Source organism: Capricornis sumatraensis, chromosome 20, assembly GCF_032405125.1.
Source record: "Capricornis sumatraensis isolate serow.1 chromosome 20, serow.2, whole genome shotgun sequence".
Taxonomy (NCBI): domain Eukaryota; kingdom Metazoa; phylum Chordata; class Mammalia; order Artiodactyla; family Bovidae; genus Capricornis; species Capricornis sumatraensis.
The window spans coordinates 51,350,593-51,373,022 of NC_091088.1; the positions used below are offsets into that span (position 1 = coordinate 51,350,593).

General features: G+C 54.3%; 3 protein-coding genes across 3 annotated transcripts; all 3 read left to right on the forward strand.

Annotated features, from left to right (window-relative positions):
• Positions 1-10,960, forward strand: CD22 (CD22 molecule). The gene is made up of 14 exons (XM_068993052.1): positions 1-34; positions 636-641; positions 685-1,065; positions 2,683-2,976; positions 4,588-4,848; positions 4,998-5,261; positions 6,370-6,624; positions 6,831-7,094; positions 7,176-7,439; positions 9,232-9,328; positions 9,484-9,559; positions 9,952-10,076; positions 10,435-10,519; positions 10,829-10,960. The coding sequence occupies exons 1-14, from the start codon at positions 1-3 to the stop codon at positions 10,958-10,960; spliced, it is 2,538 nt and encodes an 845-aa protein (XP_068849153.1).
• A 5,194-nt stretch (positions 10,961-16,154) lies between these two features.
• FFAR1 (free fatty acid receptor 1) lies at positions 16,155-17,057 on the forward strand. Its single transcript, XM_068993463.1, has one exon. The coding sequence runs from the start codon at positions 16,155-16,157 to the stop codon at positions 17,055-17,057; it is 903 nt and encodes a 300-aa protein (XP_068849564.1).
• A 3,667-nt stretch (positions 17,058-20,724) lies between these two features.
• On the forward strand, positions 20,725-22,078 carry FFAR3 (free fatty acid receptor 3). The gene is made up of 2 exons (XM_068993300.1): positions 20,725-20,829; positions 21,093-22,078. The coding sequence occupies exon 2, from the start codon at positions 21,098-21,100 to the stop codon at positions 22,076-22,078; it is 981 nt and encodes a 326-aa protein (XP_068849401.1). The 5' UTR covers positions 20,725-20,829; positions 21,093-21,097.
• Positions 22,079-22,430: the final 352 nt, after the last annotated feature.

Sequence of the window (22,430 nt, forward strand, 5' to 3'; positions counted from 1 at the left end):
ATGCATCTCCTTGGTCCCTCGCTCCTGCTTCTCGGTAAGGATGGCAGTCTCGGTGGGTCCTTGGGTCTGGGCTGATGGTGGAAGCCGGAGGAGGAGGAAAGACAGGGGAAGAGAAGAGTAAATGTGGGGCAGGGTGGGGACAGGCAGTGTGTGTGTGTGTGTGTGTGTGTGTGTGTGTATATATGTATATATGTATATATATACATACATATCTGTGTGTGTGCTTGTGTTTGGGCTTCCAAGGTGGCATTAGTGGTAAAGAACATGCTTGCCAAGGCAGGAGACATAAGAGTCGCGGGTCCGATCCCTGGGTTGGAAGATGCCCTGGAGGAGGGCACGACAACTCACTCCAGTATTCTTGCCTGGAGGATCCCCATAGACAGAGGAGCCTGGCAGGCTGTAGTCCATAGAGTCTCAAGGAGTCAGACACGACTGAAGCGACTTAGCAGGCATGCACGTGCATATCCAGGGGCTCTTCCCAACCTAGGGATTGAATCTGGGTCTCCTGCATTGCAGGCAGATTCTTTACCATCTGAGCCACCAGGGAAGCTCGTGTGTGTGTGTGTGTGTGTGTATACACACCTCTCCCTCTCCCTCCCTGTCTCTTCAGGGGAAATTCTTTATTCCTTTGAAAGTTCTCAGTGTCCCTCACTAATGTTTTCTGTTCACTTTGGTGGGTTCCAGAATACTTGGCTTTCTCTGACTCAACCTGGAAGTTTAAGCATCCTGAGACCCTCTATGCCTGGGATGGAGCCTGCGTCTGGATCCCTTGCACATACAATTGGCTAAAAGGTGGTGGACACACCCTAGATAACCTGACTGTGTACCACAATTTTACGTATGACAAGGAGGCCAAGCTCTACAAGGGGACCATCCTCTATAATAAGAACCTGAAAGCCAAGGAGCCTGCCCCCAGTCAGGAAAGGGTGCGGTTCCTGGGAAACAACAGAAACAACTGTACCCTCCTCATCAACCCTGTCAAGGTCAATGACAGCGGCCATCTGGGGCTGAGGGTGACATCGGGGCTTGACAAATGGATGGAGCCTCTAGCCCTCAACATCTCTGGTAAGGCCCTGAGGATGGGTCCCTTTGTCTCAGCAAGGAGGAAGGTGGGGAAACATCCAACTCCTGGGAATGATCACAAGCTGTGCTGCCTGCAGAGGCCAGACGAGGATGCCAGAGAGAGACCAGGGAGGCACAAGGACCCCGTGGTGCCCATGGCAAACTGGAGTGTGGGCCTTCACCCCTCCTTGAGCAGACTGCCTGCCACTCAGCTCCTGTACATTCTAGAATCTGGCTTCTGGGTTGCCTGATTTTTCCAGAAAACATGGAGATCTGAATTTTCAAGGGGAACCTCCCAATGTGTTAATGTGAGGGATTAATTCTAACTAGCCCTATGCGGCTACCTGACACACGGATAGGGTATGAACGAAACACAGGTGTGGGGCCCCCACCCCAGGCGGCATGCTCACTGTGTTCCATAGCCTGTGGATTTGGTGGGTGGTTCCATGCAGCCCTATGTTTGGGGTGAGAGATGCCACAATATGAGGATGGCCCAGCCCCGGGTACAGCGGAGACTGGCTGCAAAACAGGCCTCTCCACTAAAGGAGAGTCAACACTGAGAAGGCAAACACCAGGGCGTGTGACTGAAGCAAGCATAAACCGTAAGACAGTTCCTAAGGAGGATCAGCTTTCACAAGCCCTTTCAGAGGGTATTTCGGCTGAGCAGAGAAAGGCGGGCCCAGAGAGAGAGGTGGACGGAGTGGCCGGGGATTCCTGATGGGTTACTTGGGGCAGGGGGTCTAAAGTGGGTCCGTCTCTCAGGCTTCCAGCGTGGCCCCTGCTCTTTTTGTTTTTCTTTTTTTAAAAACAGTTTTATTGAGATAAGTCTAATACAACTCACCTACTAAAAGTGTTCAGTTCAGTATCTGTTAGTGTATTTATAGACATGTTCAACCATTACCACAGTCAATTCTAGAACATTTACATCAGCACAGAAAGAACTGCAGCGCCTTCACCTGTCACTCCTGTGACGGCTAATCTGTGTGTAGATACGGCTGGGGCTTCCCTGGTGGCTCAGACAGTAAGGCGTCTGCCTGTAATGAGGGAGACCCAGGTTCAATCCCTGGGTCGGGAGGGAGACCCAGGTTCAATCCCTGGGTCGGGAAGATTCCCTGGAGAAGGAAATGGCAACCCACTCCAGTATTCTTGCCTGGAGAATTCCATGGATTGAGGAGCCTGGTGGGCTCGCAAAGAGTCGGACACGACTGAGCGACTTCACTTCACAATGGCTGGGCTACAGTAGCCTGGAATATGATCGAACATTATTTTGGATTTTCTATGAAGATGTTTTTAGATAAGATTAATATCCGTTTTGTTTATTATTTAAAGTTTATTTGTTTAATTGGAGGATAATTACTTTATAATACTGTGATGGTTTTTGCCATACATCAGTATGAATCAGTCACAGGTATACAGGTGTCCCCTCCATCCTGAACCCCCCTTTCACCTGCCTCCCCACCCTATCCACCCAGGCTGTACAAAGAGCATTGCTGTGGGTGCCCTGCTTCACACACCAAACACACACTGGTATCTATTTTACACATGGCAGTGTATATGTTTCAGCGCTACTCTCTCAAATCACCCACCCTCTCCTCCCACTGAGTCCCTGCTCTTTTGCAGAGAGGGCCCCTCAGCCCCACATAGAGCTCCGTCAGGAAATCTACGAGGACCAGGAAGTCGCTGTCACCTGCTCGCTGAATTTCGCCTGCCCTCATTACCAGATCCATTTGCAGTGGTCCCTGGAGGGGTCTGTGACCACCAATACCATCCTCTCCCCTGAGATGGTCGCCACCCAGAGCCGCCTCAGTTTCCAGCCCAAGTGGACTCATGATGGCAAGAACCTGACCTGCCAGCTCTGGGACCCCATGAAACAGCGGGTACTCTCGGAGAAAACGGTGTTGCTGGAAGTGAAGCGTGAGTCTCCCCCACGCTCCTGTGGGAGGGACGAGGGTCCTGTCATCTCCTCACCCCCTCAAAGGGGCATGGGAAGCTCAGAGAAGGAAGCGTGATGGGTCTGTGGGCACTCGCAGATGGGAATGGTCCAGGCAGAGCTTCGGCACCCGCTCTGTCCTTCCTATCATCAGCGCTGGTGTTTCAGGGCACAGATTCATGCTTCCCAGGTGGCACTCGTGGTAAAGCAGGAGACATAAGAGATGCAGGTTTGATCCCTGGGTCAGGAAGATCTCCTGCGGGAGGGCATGACAATCCACTCCAGAATTCTTACTTGGAGAATCCCCCTGGACAGAGGAGCCTGACAGGCTACAGTCCATGGGGTCACAAAGAGTTGTACACGACTAAAGCTACTGAGCATGCACGCACGCCAAACAGAATAAAATAATTTAATCTATCCTCAAGCCATGACATGATTTGGGGATCACCTGGCTAAGGGTTTTTTGTTCCCTTGAGGGGGATGGGATGAAGAATTTTTTCACATCATTATTGGAGCCTCATTCATTCATTCAATAAATATTTATTGTGAACCTACTCGGCGCTAAGCCGTATTATGGCTGCCAGGCATAGAGCAGTGAGCTAAGTTCTTGCCCACGTGGCACTAGCATTGCAGTGGGGGATAGGAGAGCAAATAGATGATCAGGGGAATACAGGACATAATTTTAGGTGGTGCTAAGTGTAGTTAAGAAAAAATAGGGACTTCCTTGGTGATCCAGTGGTTAAGACTCTGCCTTGCAATGCAGGGGGCACAGGTTCAGTTTCTAGTCAGGGAGCTAAGATCCCACATGCTGGAGAGCAACTAAACTCATGTGCCAAAACTAGAAAGTCCATGTGCTGCAACTGGAGAGCCCGTGTTCCACAACTAGAGTCTGTGTGCTGCAACGGAAGGTCCCACAAGATGCAACAATGACCCTGTCCTGCAGCTAAGTCCCAACTCAGCCAAATAAGTAAATATTTAAAAAGAGAGAAAGTAAAAGGAAATCAGGGCTAGGATAGAGAGAGTGAGGGGTGGAGGCTTAACTCAAGCTGAGACTCAGTGAAGGGAGGGACTGAGGCGGGCACACAGTATCTCTGTGAGAAGAGCAACCCAGGGAGAGGGAAGAACAAGTCCAAGGAACCTGGCACGTCTGCATCAGAGCAAGGGGCCCTTGACCTTGGCACTGTGTCCAAGGGGCCCCATGGAAGGAAAGGAAGGCCGAGAGGAACTGGGAGGCTAGATCTCAGGGGCTGCAGGGAGGGGTTTGGGTTTTTCTCTAAGTGTGGAATCCAGCGAACGGCTTCAAGCAGGGGAGTGGCAAGCTCTGATGGACCCTCCTGGGAATGCTGCTGGCTGCTGGCAGAGACCAGAGCTTCGGGGACTGGGCTTGGGGGGAGCAGAGAGATGAGTCGGGAGGCTGTGACAGTCCCCTGGTGCTTGGACCAGCCCACCTTTGTTGACAACAAGGAGTGGCTCCAGACTCTCAGCCCACTCTATGTAGGCTGCTACTTTATCAGAATTAAGGGGCTGCAACTTCTCGGCACTTAACACCCTCGGAAAATTCCCTACCCCTTCTGCACTGTCCTCTGCTCCTCCAGACGCACCAAAGTTGGAGATCCAGGTCAGCCCCGAAGAAGCCACCGTCACAGAGGGAGAGTCTGTGACCATGAGGTGCCAGGTCACCAGCAACCCGCCGCACTGGAGTGTGTCCTGGTTCAAGGACGGGACTCAGCTGGAGGAGCAGGGGACAACACTCACTCTGCCCGAAGTGACCAGGACGATGAGCGGGCAGTACACGTGCCAGGCCTCCAATGACGTGGGCCCAAGACAGTCAGCTGCGGTGGATCTCCAGGTGCACTGTGAGCCTCCCGGGAGCTGCGAAAGGGGCAGGCTGGGAGTCAGCAGGGGTGCCACCCAGGCCTTCAGGAGGGGGCCCACCCAGGCCCTCAGGAGGGGACCCACAGAGGCCTCTGCTCACCCCACCCCCCACCTCGGCCCCTTCTTCCAGATGCTCCAGAACCTTCCAGGGTTCAGCTCTCCCCCTCGTCAATTAAAGAAGGAGTTACAGTAGAGCTGGCTTGTATGTCAGCAGCCAATCCTCCTCCAGTGAATTACACCTGGTATTTCAACAAGCAAGAAATGCCTGGAAAGAACGGCAGGACCTTCCAGATCCCTCAAGTCCTCGTCAAGCATGCTGGGAAGTACTCCTGCTTGGCAGAAAATAGTCTTGGGCCTGGATCTGTTGACCAGGAAGCTGACTTGGACGTCCAGTGTGAGTAGTCCCAGAGGAAATAGAAGAGTCCGAGAAGGGACAGCAAGCAGAAACCAGGGGCTTCCGACAGATTAGCTTCAGGGAGGCGGGTGTTGTGCTATAGCTCACAGTCATGCCCTTAGCAACAAAACAGGGCCTGGCTCGTGGGAGGTGCTCAGCAGATGTTTGTTGACTGAATGAAGGGCAAGCTGCCAGGGTCCCATGAGGGACACAGAGACTTGGCATCGCTATGCAGCGACTGAGTCCCTGGAGGGGTCCGAAGTTTTTGAGAACCGGGGAAAAATGCCTTGTTACCTCTCTGTCATCTGGCCCTGTTTCGCACCAGTGAGTCTTGTTACTGAGCAGAGCCCAGGACAGAGAGTCCCTATATTGGATCCTTGGACCCTGGGGTGTCACGTTAGTGTTAGTGTTAATCGCTCAGCCGTGCCCGACTCTTTGTGACCCCATGAACAACTGCAGCCCACCAGGCTCCACTGCAGCCCACCAGGCTCCGCTGTACATGAGATTTTCCAGGCCAAGGATACTGGAGTGGGTTGCCATTTCCTTCAAATACGCTGGATACCCAGATCCTGGAATCTAGACAACGGATATGGTTTACATTAGTGGCAGCAATGTGTTTACCACTTGCCATGGGGCTCTAATGGCCTCCTCTCACTCCGTCCTCACAATGGTTCCACAAGGTTAGCTACTCACAGGACCCCACGTGACAGATGAGTAAACTGAGGTCTGCAGCCTCCAAGTGGCAGGATCCAGCAGTCTGGCTCCAGAGCTATGTTTTTTCTATTTTGAATGAACGCCCTTGCTATATGACCAAGCCTTGACAGCCCCCAGACCCATGCAGAGATCCACAAACAGCAGCCCCTCCTTGCTCAGCACCATACATACGTACTCTGCCCAGAGCTGTTCTCTTAACCACTGCACAATCCTATCTCAAACCACAATCAGGCCAAATGGCCAGGGCAAGCGGGAAGCACAAGCCTTCCCTCAGCTAACTGACAAACTGTGTCAACGCAGGGCATGGGGAGAGCAGAGAGGACGCCGGAAGGAACAGATACTGATATTAGAGGTAGCTATCTTTTCTTCATCCATCTCTCTGGTTTTCTTCCAGATCCCCCCAAGGGGGTCACCACGGTGATTCAAAACTCCACACCGATTCGAGAAGGAGACAGTGTGACCCTGTCCTGCACCTTCAATTCCAGTAACCCCAGAGTTACTCGATATAACTGGAACAGCCCAGGCTCCCAGGACCAGACATCACAGAAGCTGATGATTCGAAAAGTCGCCTGGGACGCACAGCCAGTCAAATGCGAAGCCTGTAACCAGTGGTGTTCGTGGTCTCCCTCCGTCAACCTGAACGTCCTCTGTGAGTGCCCCAGGCCCGCGGGAACTGGGGGGTGGCCCAGCCGGGATAACGGGGTTCTAAGAGTGAGAAGCCCGAAGCCTGGACCACAGTCCTCACAGAGAACTGAGGGATGAGAGTCAGGCCTCGGAGCCAAGGGGAGAGGGAGTCTTGGGGACAGGAGGAGGGAAAGGGACCCCAGAGATCAGCCTGAGGCCCTTGCTTTCCAGATGCCCCCAAGGACGTCAGCATCCAGATCAGCCCTCATACAGAGATTCGGTCTGGGAAGCGGATCCTCCTCCAGTGTGAGTTCTCAAGTAGCCGTCCCGCGGACGTCCACGTCTTCTGGAAGAAAGATGGAAGCCTTCTTCTGAAGGCAGGGAAGACACTTACCTTTGACCCCATCTCTCCAGAAGATTCGGGAACCTACCACTGCTCGGTCAACAACTCCATAGGACAGACCTCATCTGAGGCCCGCGAGCTCCAAGTGCTGTGTGAGTGGCTGGAGCTGGAAGCGGACGGCAGAGATGGGCAGAGGACCAGTGACCTGAATCCTGACTTTGCTTGTCCTGCAGATGCTCCCAGGAGGCTGCATGTGTCCATCAGCCCGAAAGACGGCGTGGTGGAGGGGAAGACGGCAGTCCTGACCTGTGAGAGCGACGCCAACCCTCCCACCTCCCACTACAACTGGTTTGATGGGAATAACCAAGACCTCCACCATTACGGCCAGACGCTGAGGTTGGAGCCGGTGAAGCTGCTGCACGCAGGCAGCTACTGGTGCCGGGGGACCAACCATCTGGGCCAGAGCCAGTCGCCCCCGACCACCCTCACTGTCTACTGTAAGGCCCCCTCCTTCTTCTCTGGCCCTGGCCACTCCTCGGGCTTCCTCCTCGGCTGTGCTGCTGTGTGTTCAGATCACATCCCTGATCCTGCCCTGCGCACCCTCCGTCTCCTGCAGGGGGCGGACGGGGGCGTGGGGAACCCTGCGCTCAGAGGCCCCTGCTCCATACACAGCTCTTCCACCTTCCTTCTCCTGCTCAGTCTCTCCAGACTCAAGGAGGACTCCCTCTCTGCCTACCTCCCTCCTTCCAGACACCCTGAGCTCCTCTTGGCTCCCTCTCTGCCTCTCCCTCTTTGTCTAACACTTGAAAGGCTGCTTGTTTCTATCTTTTGATTTTTTTTTTAGCAGTTTTTTTTTTTTTAAAGACAATGTAAGTACATGGTAACAAAACAAAAGAAAGAAAAGAAACAGCATGGAAGGGTAAACAGTGGAAGGACAGTCACTTCTTTCTTGCTCCCTGAGAACTCTGCCTCCTCTCCTCCCTCAAGGCTTTCACTGTTGGCTGGGTATGTCTCCTTGCAGAAATATTCTGTTCATGCACAATAGGCCTCTAGAGACCTGGGTCCATACACCCTTCTTTGTTACTTAGACTTTGGAAGAGCTCACACATTGCCTTGAATTTTCCTTTCTTCACCTAATGGGGGCTTCCCTGGTGGCTTAGATGGTAAAGAATCTGCCTACAGTGCTGGAGACCAGGGTTTGATCCCTGGGTCGGGAAGACCCCCGGGAGAAGGGAATGGCAACCCACTCCAGTACTCCTGCCTGGAGAATTCCATGGACAGAGGAGCCTGGTAGGCTACAGTCTGTGGGGTTGCAAAAAGTCGGACACGACTGAGCGGCTAACACTTTCACTTTCCATGTAATAACGGCACTTGGAGATTGTTCTAGATTTGTGCATAAACAGGTGTCTGAAGAGTCTGGAAACATGGGGGGGAATATTTACTTATTGCGTTTTTCTCAGATCAGTGATTGGAGCCAGGACTTTAAACGTAGAGGACCATCACCATGTAAAGCTGGTGCTAAAGGGAGCCAACCTAAGGGTGTCATTCGGAAAAGTAACTTAACACCATGCTCCCTAGGTCTCCCCTCCACAGACACCCTGAAACCTGCCTCCTTTCCTCAGGGTGCAGTGTTGCTAAACTATGTGCCCAGTGCCCTCCTCAAGGCTGGGCACAGTCTCCTGCTCCGGGCACACCCACAGGGACAATTGTAGGCTAGGTTCCTGCCTGGACTTGCTGGGTTGAAGGACAAGTGATTTTAAGTAAAGCCAAGTGGCCCTTGGGGCTTCCCAGGTGGTGCTAGTGGTAAAGAACCCACCTGCCAATGCAGGGTCAGGAATATCCCCTGGAGGAGGGCATGGCAACCCACTCCAGTATTCTTGCCTGGAGAATCCCATGGACAGAGGAGCCTGGAGGGCTACAGTCCATGGGGTCGCAAAGAGTCGGACACAATTGAAGCGATTTAGCACACACTCACACTCAAGAGGCCTTCTGATGAGACAGTACCATTTATGAGGGTTGGGTGCTCTTCATGTGCCTGAGTCTGTCACAAAGCAGGTGCTCCTCTTGAAAACCGATTGCACTTCCCTCCTAATGAGATGTCCAGAGGGCAGGGCTGGCTTCTCCCTCTTATTTTGAGTCACATGCCTGGGGCATGGAGGAGTTTTGCAGGCTAGAAGGACAGTGGCCTTGCAGAGAGAAGCCGAGGATACCTCCCAGGCAAAGCGTGGAGCAGGCCTGTTCCCCGACTGAGGCTGTGTCATCAACTGACGTACCTCCCTTCTCCATCAGACAGTGCTGCCACCATCAGCCGGCGTGCGGCCTTGGGAGTGGGGTTCTGCCTGGCCATCTTCCTTCTGGCCATCTGGGGAGTCAAGCTTCAGCGGAAGTGAGTGCCTCCTACCACCTGACTCCTTTGCTTTGCCTCCCCCATCCCAGTGAGTGGGTCCCTGGTCACACAGCCTTGCAGCCCCCAGCGTGCTGGGTCCTCAGGGTGCTCTCCCCAGGCCCTTCATCCTCCCTGATCACGTCTTTATTTCTCAGTTGGAAGAGGATTCAGAGACAGCAGGGCTTTCAGGAAAGTTCCAGTGGACAGAGCTTCTTTGTGAGGAATATAAAGGTAGGAGGGCAGAAAGAGGGAATTCAGGGCAGGTCTTGAAGTCAAGAAAGAAGCAAAGTGGAAAATCAACTATGTGTCAATTAAAAAATAAAAAAGAACTTTCCTGGCGGTTCAGTGGTTAAGACTTTGCCTTCCAATGCAGGGCATGTTGGGTTCCATCCTTGGTCAGGTAGCTAGGATTCCACGTGCCACAGGACCAACAAACCTAAACAGAAGGCAAAAGCAATATTGTAACAAATTCAATAAAGGCTTTAAAAAAAAATAGTCCACATCAAAAAAGAATCTTTAAAAAGAAACACAGTGGACATGGGTGATAAAGTACTGTGGGTGTGGGTGGGGGAGCTAGGATGGGGAAAGGAGGGATAAGAGCTGAAATTTTGTCTTTCTCTCAGGCTAGAAGGACCCCCCAAGCCGAACGCCCCCACTCCCTGGGGTGCTACAACCCAGTGATGGAAGATACAGTCAGCTATGCTACCTTGAGCTTTCCTCTTGGCGAGACTGACACGCAGAGACTTAGGTACCAGGGGGTGACACCCGCGCCCTGGGAGGGACATGGGGGTAGGGCTCCTGTCCCGCCTTCCTCTTTGCTTCATCTTCTCATTCCAGCTCTGTAACGACCCCCTGGAGAATGGTCTAGGGAACTGGATCTATGCCTTCAAGCAAGGGCCAGTCTCCCTCACCAAGGTTGAGGCTTCATGAAACAGACACACATATGTTCACTCGGTGGACACCTGAGCTCCTGCTATGAACACTGGGCATCACACACAGGGGGCTGAGAGGCTGGGGGTGCTCTTAGGGGCTGGGGGAATTGGAAAAAGGAGCAAATTGCATGCAAAAGTCTTCACCTGTGGTTATCTATCTGCCTTCCCTCTCAGAGACGCAGGGAGCTCAGAGATGCGGGAAATTCCCCCAAGCAGGGACGACAGGGTCACCTATGCTGTGGTGCAGAACAGTCAAGTGGTAAGAGGGCAGGGCTGTGGGAGGCGGGGGGAGGGGGAACCTGGCCTCGCCCCTGCGTCCCAGACGGGAAGGACCCGGTGGGCTCCGTGGTGGCAGAGGCTGGGCAGGGGGAGGGCTGCCCAGGCCCCGGCATGGTCAGAGCCTGGGCAGGCGCCTCCCAGTTAGAGAGGTCAACTGCATCCAGTTTCCAGACACGAGGGCTTCGTCCTGGGCCCTAGGGACCCTGGGGTGGGGGTAGGGGGAGCCAGGAAGGAAGGGACAGTGGGAGTGGACAGTGGGAAGCTCCTCACCACACTGTGGCTTCCTCAGGCCGACTATGAGAACGTGACTCCGGAGGTCCTAGACGATGAGGGCATTCATTACTCGGAGCTGGTCCATTTTGGGAATGGGAAGCGGGCCCTGGCCCAGGAAGGAGTGGAATACGTGACCCTCAAGCACTGATGGGCCAAAACCTTCTCAGCCCCTGCTGCTCTGCTGGGGCGTTATACCCATGCACGCACACATGCACAGTTACTGCAGCCCAGCTGGTGCAGAGAACTTTGTACGTGGCCCAGACACAGTCTCCCTTCTTAGCACTGGTAACCTGCCAAAGGGTTCGTTCCTGGTCCTTTGCTCTCAGCGGCTCATCTGGATACCTACCCTGAACTGTACAAATCTTCCCCCGGCCCTCCCCAGCCATCGGTCACCACCTGTGCGTGTGGTCTGTTAGTCGCTCAGTCGTGTCCAGCTCTTTGTGACCCCATGGACGGTAGCCCGCCAGGCTCCTCTGTCCATGGGATTCTCCAGGCAACAGTACTGGAGTGGGTTGCCATGTCCTTCTCCAGGGGATCTTCCCGAACCAGGGATTGAACCTGGGTCTGCTGCATTGCAGGCCAAACCTTTACCATCTGAGCCACCATCTGCCCCCTCCCAAACCCCATCCCCTAGATGGCTGTGTCCCCACTGGGATCAGCTGGTCATTATTTTTATTTCTCTCTCATCCCATTCCTTTGACAAGTGACCCCTGCTCTGATAACTGCACTCACTAATATAATGCCTAATTTTTGCCTCCGGGACAAAGCCCAGGAAATGAGGAACATAAACGAGGTAGAGAGAGGCACTGCCCTGGGCCAGTTCCTCCCCTAGGAGGCATTCCACAGAGAGGATTATGCTGCTGCGGCCCCTGTCCTTGGAGGTCTCGGGGTCTGAGACGTACACCGGTGTGGATACACATGTAACAGACACAGAGCTGCACAATAAACCTGACTCAGATATGGCATCAAGCAGCCAGTGAGTGATTTCCAGTCTGCAGAGTGCGAGTGGGGACAGGGAGGTGGGGCAGGCATCCTGGGGCTTGGGAAGAAGGGAAAGGTCATGATCAAATCACCAGACTGGAGAGCCCATCTCCTGGTTGCCGAGAGTCCACTGGCATCACAAGACAGAGTCTGGGTCTCGACTCTTCCACTTGACCGGCCAAGTGAGCTTGGGCAGAGTTCACCGGCTTCTCTGAGCCTCAGTTTCTTCATCTGTTAAAAAGAAGATGCAGGTGGTTCGAGATAGGAAATGAGCTATAGTCTTATGTCATATTATAAGAAGGCTAACACAGCAGCCAAAAGTCCCTAAGAATCAAATTTCTATCTGATTTGCATCTCTTGAAGACTGTGAAAAGGGGAAGCCAACTCATTGCTCACAGCACTTCTCAAAAAGTGGCCCTGCTGAGTTCTTTCGCAACCCACAGCTGCATGGCTTTTCGAAGACCTGGAGGGACCTCTCACCCTTTCTACCTTTGTTTACCCCCACTCGTTTTCTAGTACGTTTCCTGGCTGACTTGCCCTCTGCTTCTCCATCTGTTCTCTCTCTACTGGTTCCACTTCTCCCAAGGGGCCAAAGCCCATTCTCCTTCGGGGCAGGAAGGCATGGTTCATCAATCAGCAAGATGCCCAGCAAATTCCTGGCCTGTGATGGGTGTTCTGAAGACATCACCTTCCTTTCCTGCCCCCAACATTCCCCACTGCCCAACACCAGATCCTCTCTGCAAGGTTGTCCTTGGGATACCCGAGGAGTGGGGCGCTGATTTCCCCATCGAACTTCTTATCCCTAGTTTGACTTCTTCCTCTTTTTTCTTTCTTTTTTGGGCACACCATGTGGCTTGGGGCATCTCAGTTCTGGGGCCCTCACAGTGAAAGTGCTGAGTCTTAACCACTGGATTTCCAGGGAACTTCCAGTTAACCTCTTGTGAGCACCGTATGCTTTTTTAGAGAAGGCTTTGAGGACTGTTGAAATGAGAGGAGAAGAGCTTGGGAACCAGAATCACTGAACCCATTCAACCATTTACCACAGAACCAGTTATTGGGATACCAAAAAAAGGATAGAGCATGGTCCTAACTTAGGGGTCTCTGGTCTAGCTGCCCAGAGGGTTTTAGACGCCCAAGGGGCTGGAGGCAGCCTGAGGAGGCCTGGCTCGGGGTTCCCTGGCAACCAGCAGGTGACTTCCATCCTGTCCCCATGCCTGGCTGCTGATATCAACCTACTTCATGACCAATTGCCCAGGAGATGTAGCTGTCATCAGGCCCCACTGAGATGTGCACAGCAGAGACTGGGCAGCCCTGGGGCCAGAACACACGCAGCCCCGCATCCAGCCCCAGACCTCACCGTCCTCCCGGAGCCCAGACAACAGACCATTCATCCGACTCAGTGAGTCCCTGCTGTGTATGCAACAAGCAGTGGACAGAGCAGACAGCTAGCTTTGCCGTCACTGGCCAACATTCTAGCAGTTGTTGCCATTTAGTCGCTAAGCCATGTCTGAGTCTTTGGGGACCCCATGAACTATAGCTCGCCAGGCTCCTCTGTCCATGGGATTCTCCAGGCAAGAATACTGGAGTGGGTTGCCATTTCCTTCTCCAGGAGATCTTCCTGACCCAGGGATGGAACCTGCATCTCCTGCATTGGCAGGAAGATTCTTTACCACTGAGCCACCAGGGAAGCCGTACATTTTAGCAGAGGAGTTGGCAAATCTGATGTCGCAGAGTTTCAGGTGCTCAGAATAAACAATACAGAATGACAGCAGAAGGGCTGGAGCAGAGGCAGAGCCCATAGGATGCAGGGACCAAGGGCTTCTCTGTGATGCTTGGCAGACACCTGAACTGCAAGGTGGGAGAGCCAGTGGAGAAGAGCTTGAAAACCCGCTGTCTCCCTTGGCACCCAGCTTTGTTCATCTCCCAAACACTCATCACAACAGGTAAAAAGGCACCTTCATCGAGGTTTTTCCCCAGCCCTGTCCGTTTCTGAGTGTTTCCAAAAGACAAAACCCTAAACAGCAGGTAGTGAGTTCTTCTATATCCCAGGGGAGGTGCTGGATGACATATGCAGGACTTGGAAGGGAGGTGATGGAGAACCTGAGATTCAAAGGGAGAAACGACCATTTCTTTGGAGGGAGCTGTGGATCACTGAGAATCTCATGCTGCCCACACTTGAAGCCTGATGGGCAGCACTTCCAGGGAGCCACTCGGAGAAGCTTATTCAGGGTGACGTGGAATTCGGGGAGGACATAGTGGCCTGCTGACTGACACACACACCCAAGAAAGCTGAAGTCCAGAGAGGCCGTATTGTCAGTCTCACGCAGGAGAGAGGCAGATGGATAGACAGACACCTGTTTAGTCAGAGACAGAGAGACAGGACCACAGAGACAGCCTGGGGCCATTTAAATCTCACTTAGGGAGGATGGGGCTTCCCAGGTGGCTCAGTGGGTGAAAGAGCCCATCTGTAACGCAGGAGATGCAGTGAGACGCGAGTCCGATCCCCAGGTCAGGAAGTTCCCCGTTCCAGTATTCTTGCCTGGAGAATCCCGTAGACAGAGGAGCCTGGCGGGCTACAGTCCATGGGGTTGTGAAGAGTCGGACACGACTGAAATGACTAAGCAGGCATGTAGGGAGGATGACACCAACAAGGAGGTGAACGACTGAGTTCCCAGAGGCTGAGATGAAAGGTAAGCAGCCAGATGGAGGCATGCACCACCCAGCATCCCTACAAGTGCCCCCAGGAGGAGTCCCCTCTGCCATCAGTGCAGCTCAGAGAGGGGCAGGGCAGACCACCGGCCGGTACTTCAGTGCCGTCCATCTCAACTGTGCCTGTTCCTGGTCTCTCCTCCTCCTATGCCTGCTGACACGGGGAGGGTCAGTAACCACTGTTGGGGGATTCCCTAGTGGTCCAGTGGCTAAGACTCCGTGCTCCCAATGCAGGGGACCCAGGTTCAAACCCTGGTCAGGGAACTAGATCCCACATGCCAGCACAGCCAAATAAATTTAGAAAAAATAAATATAAATATGAAAAAACCCAGCCACAGTCATCAGGCCAGAGGGGAGAGGAGGAGGAGGAGGACGGGGGCACCCAAGGCCTGTTATCAGGTACGCGGAGAGCGGAAGCTCCAGCTAGGCATGATGGTCTCATTACCCCACATTGCCCCACCTACTGCATGCCAAGTGGAGGTACTATGGTGACCAGAAGGACTGTTTTAGTCTCTGAGAGTGAGCCTGGCCCTGCCCACAAGCCCGTCCAAGAGTAGAGAAGACTTAGCCCCCAGGGCAGGTTTGAACGGACTGTTGGGGGTGGGGCGGAATAAAACTGTGTGCTGGTTGTACCCCACCCACCCTGCTCTTTAAAGGTGCTGGCCAGGCACACCTCCCTCCACCCAACGAAAGACCACACCTCAAACCTCTCCCCTTCCTGTGTTCGCATCACCCTGGACCCTCACCTCCTTCAGAGATGGTCCATTAGCTGCTCATCCAGGCTGTGAGTGCTTCAGGCTAATGGCCCTGCCACCCCGCCCTTCCCTCCCTTCCGGCTCACTGCCCATCCTGGCTGCCCTCCCTCAGGGGACTCCTGAGCCTCAGACATCTGGCAGCACCAGGAGGTGAGTCCCTCTTTCTGTGGCTTCTCTCCCCATAAGAATGATTCCCCAGATCCCTGCAAGAATGATTGTCCAGAACCCCAGATGCCCCCGCTCAGGGGGAACACCTGAAGTCAGCTAAAGTCATTCCCCTACACCGAGGGGACTTGGCTTACCCCTGGACTCTCCTCAGGCGACCCTCTTCTCCTGCCCATGGCCACAGTCTTCACCTTCCCCATACCCTGACTTCTCCTTCCCTCAACTGGGAGTTGCCACCCGACCCACACTGCCTGCTAGAGGGGCGCAGGGCCCTCTCTTTCCAGGGAGTTGGGAAAGGGGGATGGACACAGGAGTCTAGATTCCTCTCCTGAGGAAAACATCCTCTCGGGCTTAACTCTGGTTCTGAACTCTCTCCACCCTTTGTTTTCCCAGAGGCTCAGGAATCAGGAGGTCTTGCCTCTCCTGGGACCTGCTCACCTGTGTTCCATCTCCTGCCTCTTATCACTGATCGCTCGCTCCATTTTAAGGGGGCACGTGGTGGAGAGAAAGCAGAGGGCTGACAGCGAGTGGTCTCTGCTCGAATCCAGGCTAGACTGCTAAAGAGCTGCCACCTCCCTCTATGGGGCGTCCATCTCTCCACCAGTCTCACTAGACGGCTTCCAGTGCCCTGAGCAGTGCTGAGACCAGACCAGTCTGTGACTCCAGGAGCCCCCATTCCCTGGTCCCGGGAGACCTGAGATCAGGGAGTGAGTGGGGCGCACAAGGGGTGCCATGGACCTGCCCCCGCAGCTCTCCTTTGCCCTCTATGTGGCTGCCTTCGTGCTGGGCTTTCCACTCAACACCCTGGCCATCGCCGGCGCCGTGTCCCACGCCCGGCTGCGCCTCACCCCTAGCCTGGTCTATGCCCTCCACCTGGGCTGCTCTGATCTCCTGCTGGCGACCTCTCTGCCCCTGAAGGCGGTGGAGGCCCTGGCTGGGGGCGCCTGGCCCCTGCCGGCCCTCCTGTGTCCTGCCTTTGCCCTGGTCCACTTCGCTCCGCTCTATGCGGGCGGGGGCTTCCTGGCCGCCCTGAGTGTCGGCCGCTACCTCGGAGCTGCCTTCCCCTTGGGCTACCAAGCTGCCCGGAGGCCGCTCTACTCCTGGGGTGTGTGTGTGGCCATATGGGCCATCGTCCTCTGTCACCTGGGGCTGGTCTTTGGGCTGGAGGCCCCGGGGGGATGGCTGGACAATTCCACCAGCTCCCTGGGCATCAGCACGCCAGTCAATGGCTCTCCGATCTGCCTGGAGGCCTGGGACCCGGCATCGGCGGGCCCTGCTCGCTTCAGCCTCTCGCTTCTGCTCTTCTTTCTGCCACTGGTCATCACGACCTTCTGCTACGTGGGCTGCCTCCGGGCACTGGCCCGCTCGGGCCTGAGCCACAGACGGAAGCTAAAGGCGGCCTGGGTGGCCGGCGGGGCCCTGCTCACGCTGCTGCTCTGCTTAGGACCCTACAATGCCTCCAACGTGGCTGGCTTCCTGCACCCCAATATCGGAGGCCAGTGGCGGCAGCTGGGGCTCATCACAGGTGCTTGGAGCGTGGTGCTCAACCCTTTGGTGACTGGCTACTTGGGAGGGCCCCCTGGCCGGGGGACAGTCTGTGTGGCAAAAACAAAAACAGGGGCATCCCAGAAATAGTAGCTGCTGCTGGGGGAAAAGGGGCAGGGAGCAGGAGAGCCTGGCTGCTTCTCCAGGCTCCTGGCAAAGGCCACTTTCAAGGAACGGCGGAGCGGCCTCACCTGGGAGCATCCCTGGAGCCATTTGTGGGGAGAACTGAGCCTAGAAGAAGAGAGTATTGCAGTCAGAGAGAAGGATGGAGGCCTGGAGCCGGATGGCAAGAGGAAGGTAAGCTGCCCTGGGCACACAGGACTTCCCACCTCCCCTGTCTCTCGTCTCCTCGAATCCTGACTGCCCTGACTGCCAGCGTGCCATGTGGAGGAGGAGGACGTTTGCTTCTAAGCCAGAGGCACTGCCACTCTGATGGTGCGCTTGGGGAGATGTTACTCCAAAATCATTTCCTAGGAATGTACATTAAATTTCTCAAGAAGCAGCAGGAGGCAAGACCATGACACTGTGATGCCCTCTAGGGTTCACAAGGGGGCAGCATTAGAACTGTGAACAGGAAGCTGGTAGGCAACAGATGCTTGGGTAGGGAGAAGGGAAAATACTAGCAGCACCGGAAATAGTCGCGAACAAATATACGTGACAGTCACCATGTCAAGAGTTTTGCAAGCGTTGTCTCATTTCATCCTCCCACAGTCCTTTGATTTAGCCGTGCAGCTGCTGTACAGATGGGCACGCAGCTCACTGCACAAGGGAGTCAGGCAAAGGGGCAAACGCCGACTGAGTTCTAGACTGCGCTTTGCTCACCAAGCCACGTGCCTGGTGTGGGGCTGCTCCCACCCAGGAGAAGGAGTGACTTACTCTAATTTGAACAAAGACACTACCCACTTTGTCGGGCAGTGCACACTCCCTGGTGCAGGGTTGTGCTCCGCAGGGAGTGCCTTTTCCTAATTTGCACTAAGGCGCTGCAGGAGTTTGCTCTGGTCCTGGAACCAGGTATGATCATCATCTTCATTTCTTGGGATTAAGAAATTTGCCCAAGGCCTTACAGCAATGGAGCGGTGGACATAAAAAGTGATGTTTTGAGGAGGAGCCCAAAAGGTCAGGGTGCATCTAGAAAACTTAGGGGTATCGGGGTATGCCTCTTTTTGTGGTCCCTTTTGTGAAGGTGAGTGGTAACACCCTGAACCCAAGAGAGAGTGGGCAGAGGACAGCGGCAGAGAGAGACACATGCGTGGGCGTCTGCTCTGAGACGAGGTGTAGGGAGCAGACTTATTCCTCTAATGATGACAAAGATGTGAACACGTAGAAGCAAAAAACTGGTAGCTACGTGCCTGACTTGCACTTGTGGTTTACACAAGTTATCTTTTCATGCTTAAAAGTCTACAAGGGGGAACTTCCCTAATGGTCCAGAGGTTAAGACTCTGTGCTTTCACTACAAGGGGAATGCATTGGATTCCCTGGTCAGGGAACTAAGATCTTGTATGCTACATTGTGTGGCCAAGAAAAACAAATGTCTACAAGGGCAAGAATTCTTGTTTCATTTGCTGATATAACCCAGCAATTAGAAAAGAGCCAAGCACATAGTAGGCTTGCAGTAAATATTTGCTGAGTGAGTGAATGCTTGTAACAGCCCTCCAAAGACAGTTTTATTACCCCTGTTTATAAAGATGGAGGGCTTTCCTGGTGGCTCAGTGGTAAAGAGTCTGCATGCCAATGCAGGAGACGCAGGAACAATCCCTGGGTCGGGAAAACCCCATGGAGTAGGCAATGGCAGCCCACTCCACTACTCTTGCCTGGACAATCCCATGGACAGAGCAGCCTGGTGGGCTACAGTCCATGAGGTTGCAAAGAGTTCAACATGACTTAGCGACTAGACAACAGCAATAACAAACAAGTATGGAAACAGGCCAGAGAAGTGAAGTCACTGGCCAGAGGCTCCACTGAAGCCAGAGACAAGTTTGCTCTCTGTGCAGTGGGGACACCAGAGAATCTTGGTCAAAGCCTGAACTCCAGCACAGGTGACCCTCCCATAAAGTGACAACTACGCTCCCTCCCACTGCACCAGAGGACGTGCTGCTGCTGGGCCACCTCTTCCGGTTACTGGTACCTCTTCCACTTAGGGGAGATTTCAGCTCCTGCCTGCAGCCCCGCAGAGCCTGCCCCCAGCATCCTCTGGTTATCCTCGCCCCTTGTGCCGTGAACCTGCTACCAGTGGCCCCGGAAGGCCCACCTGTGTACCCCCATTCCCTGTGCTTGCACTGTTTCCTCTGGGGGCTCTTGGCCTCGGTATTATTTGTGTCTTTATTATTGTCCCCCTCCTCAGTCCCTCTCAAGGACACCCCCTCCCACCAAATGTAAGCCCCACGACAGCAAAAACTTTGTTTGGTTCTCTGCCCGATTTCTAACGGCCTATTTGAGATAAAATTTACATATCATAAAATGCACCCATTTTAAGTGTACCATCCTGTGATTTTTAGCACATTTACCAAGGGGTGCAACTATCACTATCAAGCAATCTAGGACATTTTTTGATAAAAATGGAATAACTCTCATGCTCACTTACAGTTAACCCACTTCCACTCTCAGTCCCCAGGCAACCAGTCATCTACTTTCTGTCTCTACAGATCTGCCTCCTCTGGGCATTTCATAAAAATGGAAACCTACATGGTCTTCTATGTCTGGCTTGTCTCACCCAGCACGTTTTTAGGGGCATCCACGCTACAGCATGCCTGGGTGTTTCCCTCCTTTTTGTTGCCAAATAGTATTCCACTGTCTGGCTATGCTACATGGTTTATCCATTCACTAGCTGATGGACACCAGGTAATGTTTCCACTTTTTGGTTATTATGACCAAAAATATTGGTTAATATTTGGTTAATATTCTTATGAACATTTTTGAGCAAGTCTCTGTGTGGATATATGCTTTCATTTCTCTTAAGTCAATAGTTAGTGTCTGTCACTCAGCTGTGTCCGACTATTGGCGACCCCATGCACTGTGGCCCACCAGGCTCCTCTGTCCATGGGGATTCTCCAGGCAAGAATACTGGAGTGGGCTGCCATTCCCTTCTCCTGGGGATCTTCCCCACTCAGGGATCAAACCTGCATCTCCTGCTTGGCAGGCAGATTCTTCACCACTGAGCCACCAGGGAAGCCCCTGCTATGCATTATGTGGCCCCTAAAAGGTACTTGTTTCCATCATCGCCGCCAACATTAATATTACTATCAGCCCAGAGACAAGCCCACTGCAGGAAGTGGGGTGAGGGCAACTGACATCTGTTCAGTGCTCACCACACTTAACTTAGCCTTTGACAGGTTATTAACTAACACTTTACACAATAAGCCTATGAGACTGGTATTCTGATGATCCTGTTCTATATGGATGAGAAAGCAGAGGCACAGAGGGCTTAAGTCACTGGCCCCAAATCATGAAGCTAGCAAGTGACAGGGCTAGCACGGAACCCCAGCCTGGATCCAGAGCCCAGGCTCTGCATGACTGTGTCACACTTCCTGCCCTTACAAGGCAAACTGGAGGAGTGCCATTCTAGAGGAGCAGATAAAATTCAAGTGGAGGGTCAGGGAGAAGACAAAGTCTGCACATCCCCTGCGAGGCCGCGGAGGAGCAAGGCATGCAGGCAGTCGTGGAATTCCTTCCTCATTTTGCATACTGGCCCGGCGGCGCTGCTAACGGAGCTAAAGGCATCTTTTGTGCTGTTGCTCTCCAGCGAGTGACGTCATGGGCACTGCCAGGTTTTTATCACTTCTGCCAGATAATAGCTCACCGGACTTGATCTGGAGGAGCCGGCAAGGTGTTGAGCGGCAGAGCCCTCGGGGTCTCAAAGCAGCAGGTGAGCACGGGGTCCTTAGGGGCTCTGTGGAGGGCACCTTGGCGCTCAGGGAGAGGGAACAGGAGACAGGAGGCGACCAGGAAGAGAGGGACAGGGAAGGGGCAGGAGCCTGGGTGTGACCAGGAAGAGAGGCAGGCTTTTCCCTGCTGGGAAGCGTGAGGGATTGGGGGTGGGGGTGTTCCCGGCCGACAGCTGGGAAGCAGATGGTGCGAGACCCCCACCTGGGCTGCCATCTCCGTCTCTCTCTCTCTCTCTCTCACTAGTGGCCATGACCAGCCCAGACCGCTCCTTCTTCCTCGGCAATCACTGGCTCTTCTTCTCCGTGTACCTCTTCACCTTCCTCGTGGGGCTCCCCCTCAACCTGATGGCCCTGGCGATCTTCGTGGGCAAGCTGCGGCGCCGCCCGGTGGCCGTGGACGTGCTCTTGCTAAACCTCACCCTCTCGGACCTGGTCCTGTTGCTCTTCCTGCCGTTCCGCATGGTGGAGGCGGCCAGTGCCATGCACTGGTCCCTGCCCTTCGTCTTCTGCCCCTTCTCCAGGTTCCTCTTCTTCACCACCATCTATCTCACGTCCCTCTTCCTGGCAGCTGTGAGCACAGAGCGCTTCCTGAGCGTGGCCTACCCGCTTTGGTACAAGACTCGGCCGAGGCCGGGGCAGGCTGGCCTGGTCAGTGGGGCCTGCTGGCTCTTGGCCGCTGCTCACTGCAGCGTGGTCTACGTCATCGAATTCTCAGGGGACTCCTCCCCCAGCCAGGGTATCAACGGGACCTGCTACCTGGAGTTCCGGGAGGATCAGCTGGCCCTTCTCCTGCCTGTCCGGCTAGAGATGGCAGTGGTCCTCTTTGGGGTGCCCCTGTTTATCAGCAGCTACTGCTACAGCCGCCTGGTCTGCATACTCGGGAGGGGAGCAAGCCATCGCCGTCGGAAGAGAGTGGCAGGGCTGGCGGCCGCCACGTTGCTCAACTTCCTCGTCTGCTTTGGGCCCTACAACGTGTCCCACATCGTGGGCTACATCCAGGGTAAAAGCCCCACGTGGAGAAGTTACGTGCTGCTCCTCAGCACCCTGAATTCCTGCTTCGACCCCCTCGTCTACTATTTCTCATCATCTGGATTCCAAGCTGACTTCCAGGAATTGCTGGGACGGCTGACTGGGTCCTGGGGCCCTTGGCGGCAGGAGAATGGCGTCACCTCGAAGAAGAGCGAGGGAGAGGGGCCACCGCAAGAGCTGTTCAATATAGAGGCCAGCTAGCGGGCTCTAGGTGGGCGCTCTGGAGCTGGTGGCAGGTGGACTGGGCTGCAAGGGGGATCATCCCCGGGGCAGTTCCAGGCTCAAGTCAGGCAGGACCCTGGAGAGGCAGACCAGGGACTGGCACCATCGGGGCAGAGCAGGCACCCCGCCTTCCTCAGGATGTGCCCAAGCCCAGCTCCTGATCTCACCACACGTTGCCCTCCCTTCCCAACCCCTGACGTGCCCAGGAAGTGGTCAAGGTGAGGAAGAGCTATGGAGAAAAAAGGAGCTTCCCATGGCAGCAGGCCAGCTCCTGAACTTTGCTGAAGGTAGAAGAGGAGCTGAGAGCGGTGTTCAGGGGCCCAGGGAGCTG

Bases quoted from the DNA above. Each gene is read 5' to 3' on its own strand.
- FFAR1 (XM_068993463.1), top strand. From the start codon at position 16,155: ATGGACCTGCCCCCGCAGCTCTCCTTTGCCCTCTATGTGGCTGCCTTC.
- FFAR3 (XM_068993300.1), top strand. From the start codon at position 21,098: ATGACCAGCCCAGACCGCTCCTTCTTCCTCGGCAATCACTGGCTCTTC.
- CD22 (XM_068993052.1), top strand. From the start codon at position 1: ATGCATCTCCTTGGTCCCTCGCTCCTGCTTCTCG. The intron at 2,977-4,587 runs GTGAGTCTCCCC...CTGCTCCTCCAG, and splicing joins GGTGTTGCTGGAAGTGAAGC to ACGCACCAAAGTTGGAGATC. The intron at 5,262-6,369 runs GTGAGTAGTCCC...GTTTTCTTCCAG, and splicing joins AGCTGACTTGGACGTCCAGT to ATCCCCCCAAGGGGGTCACC.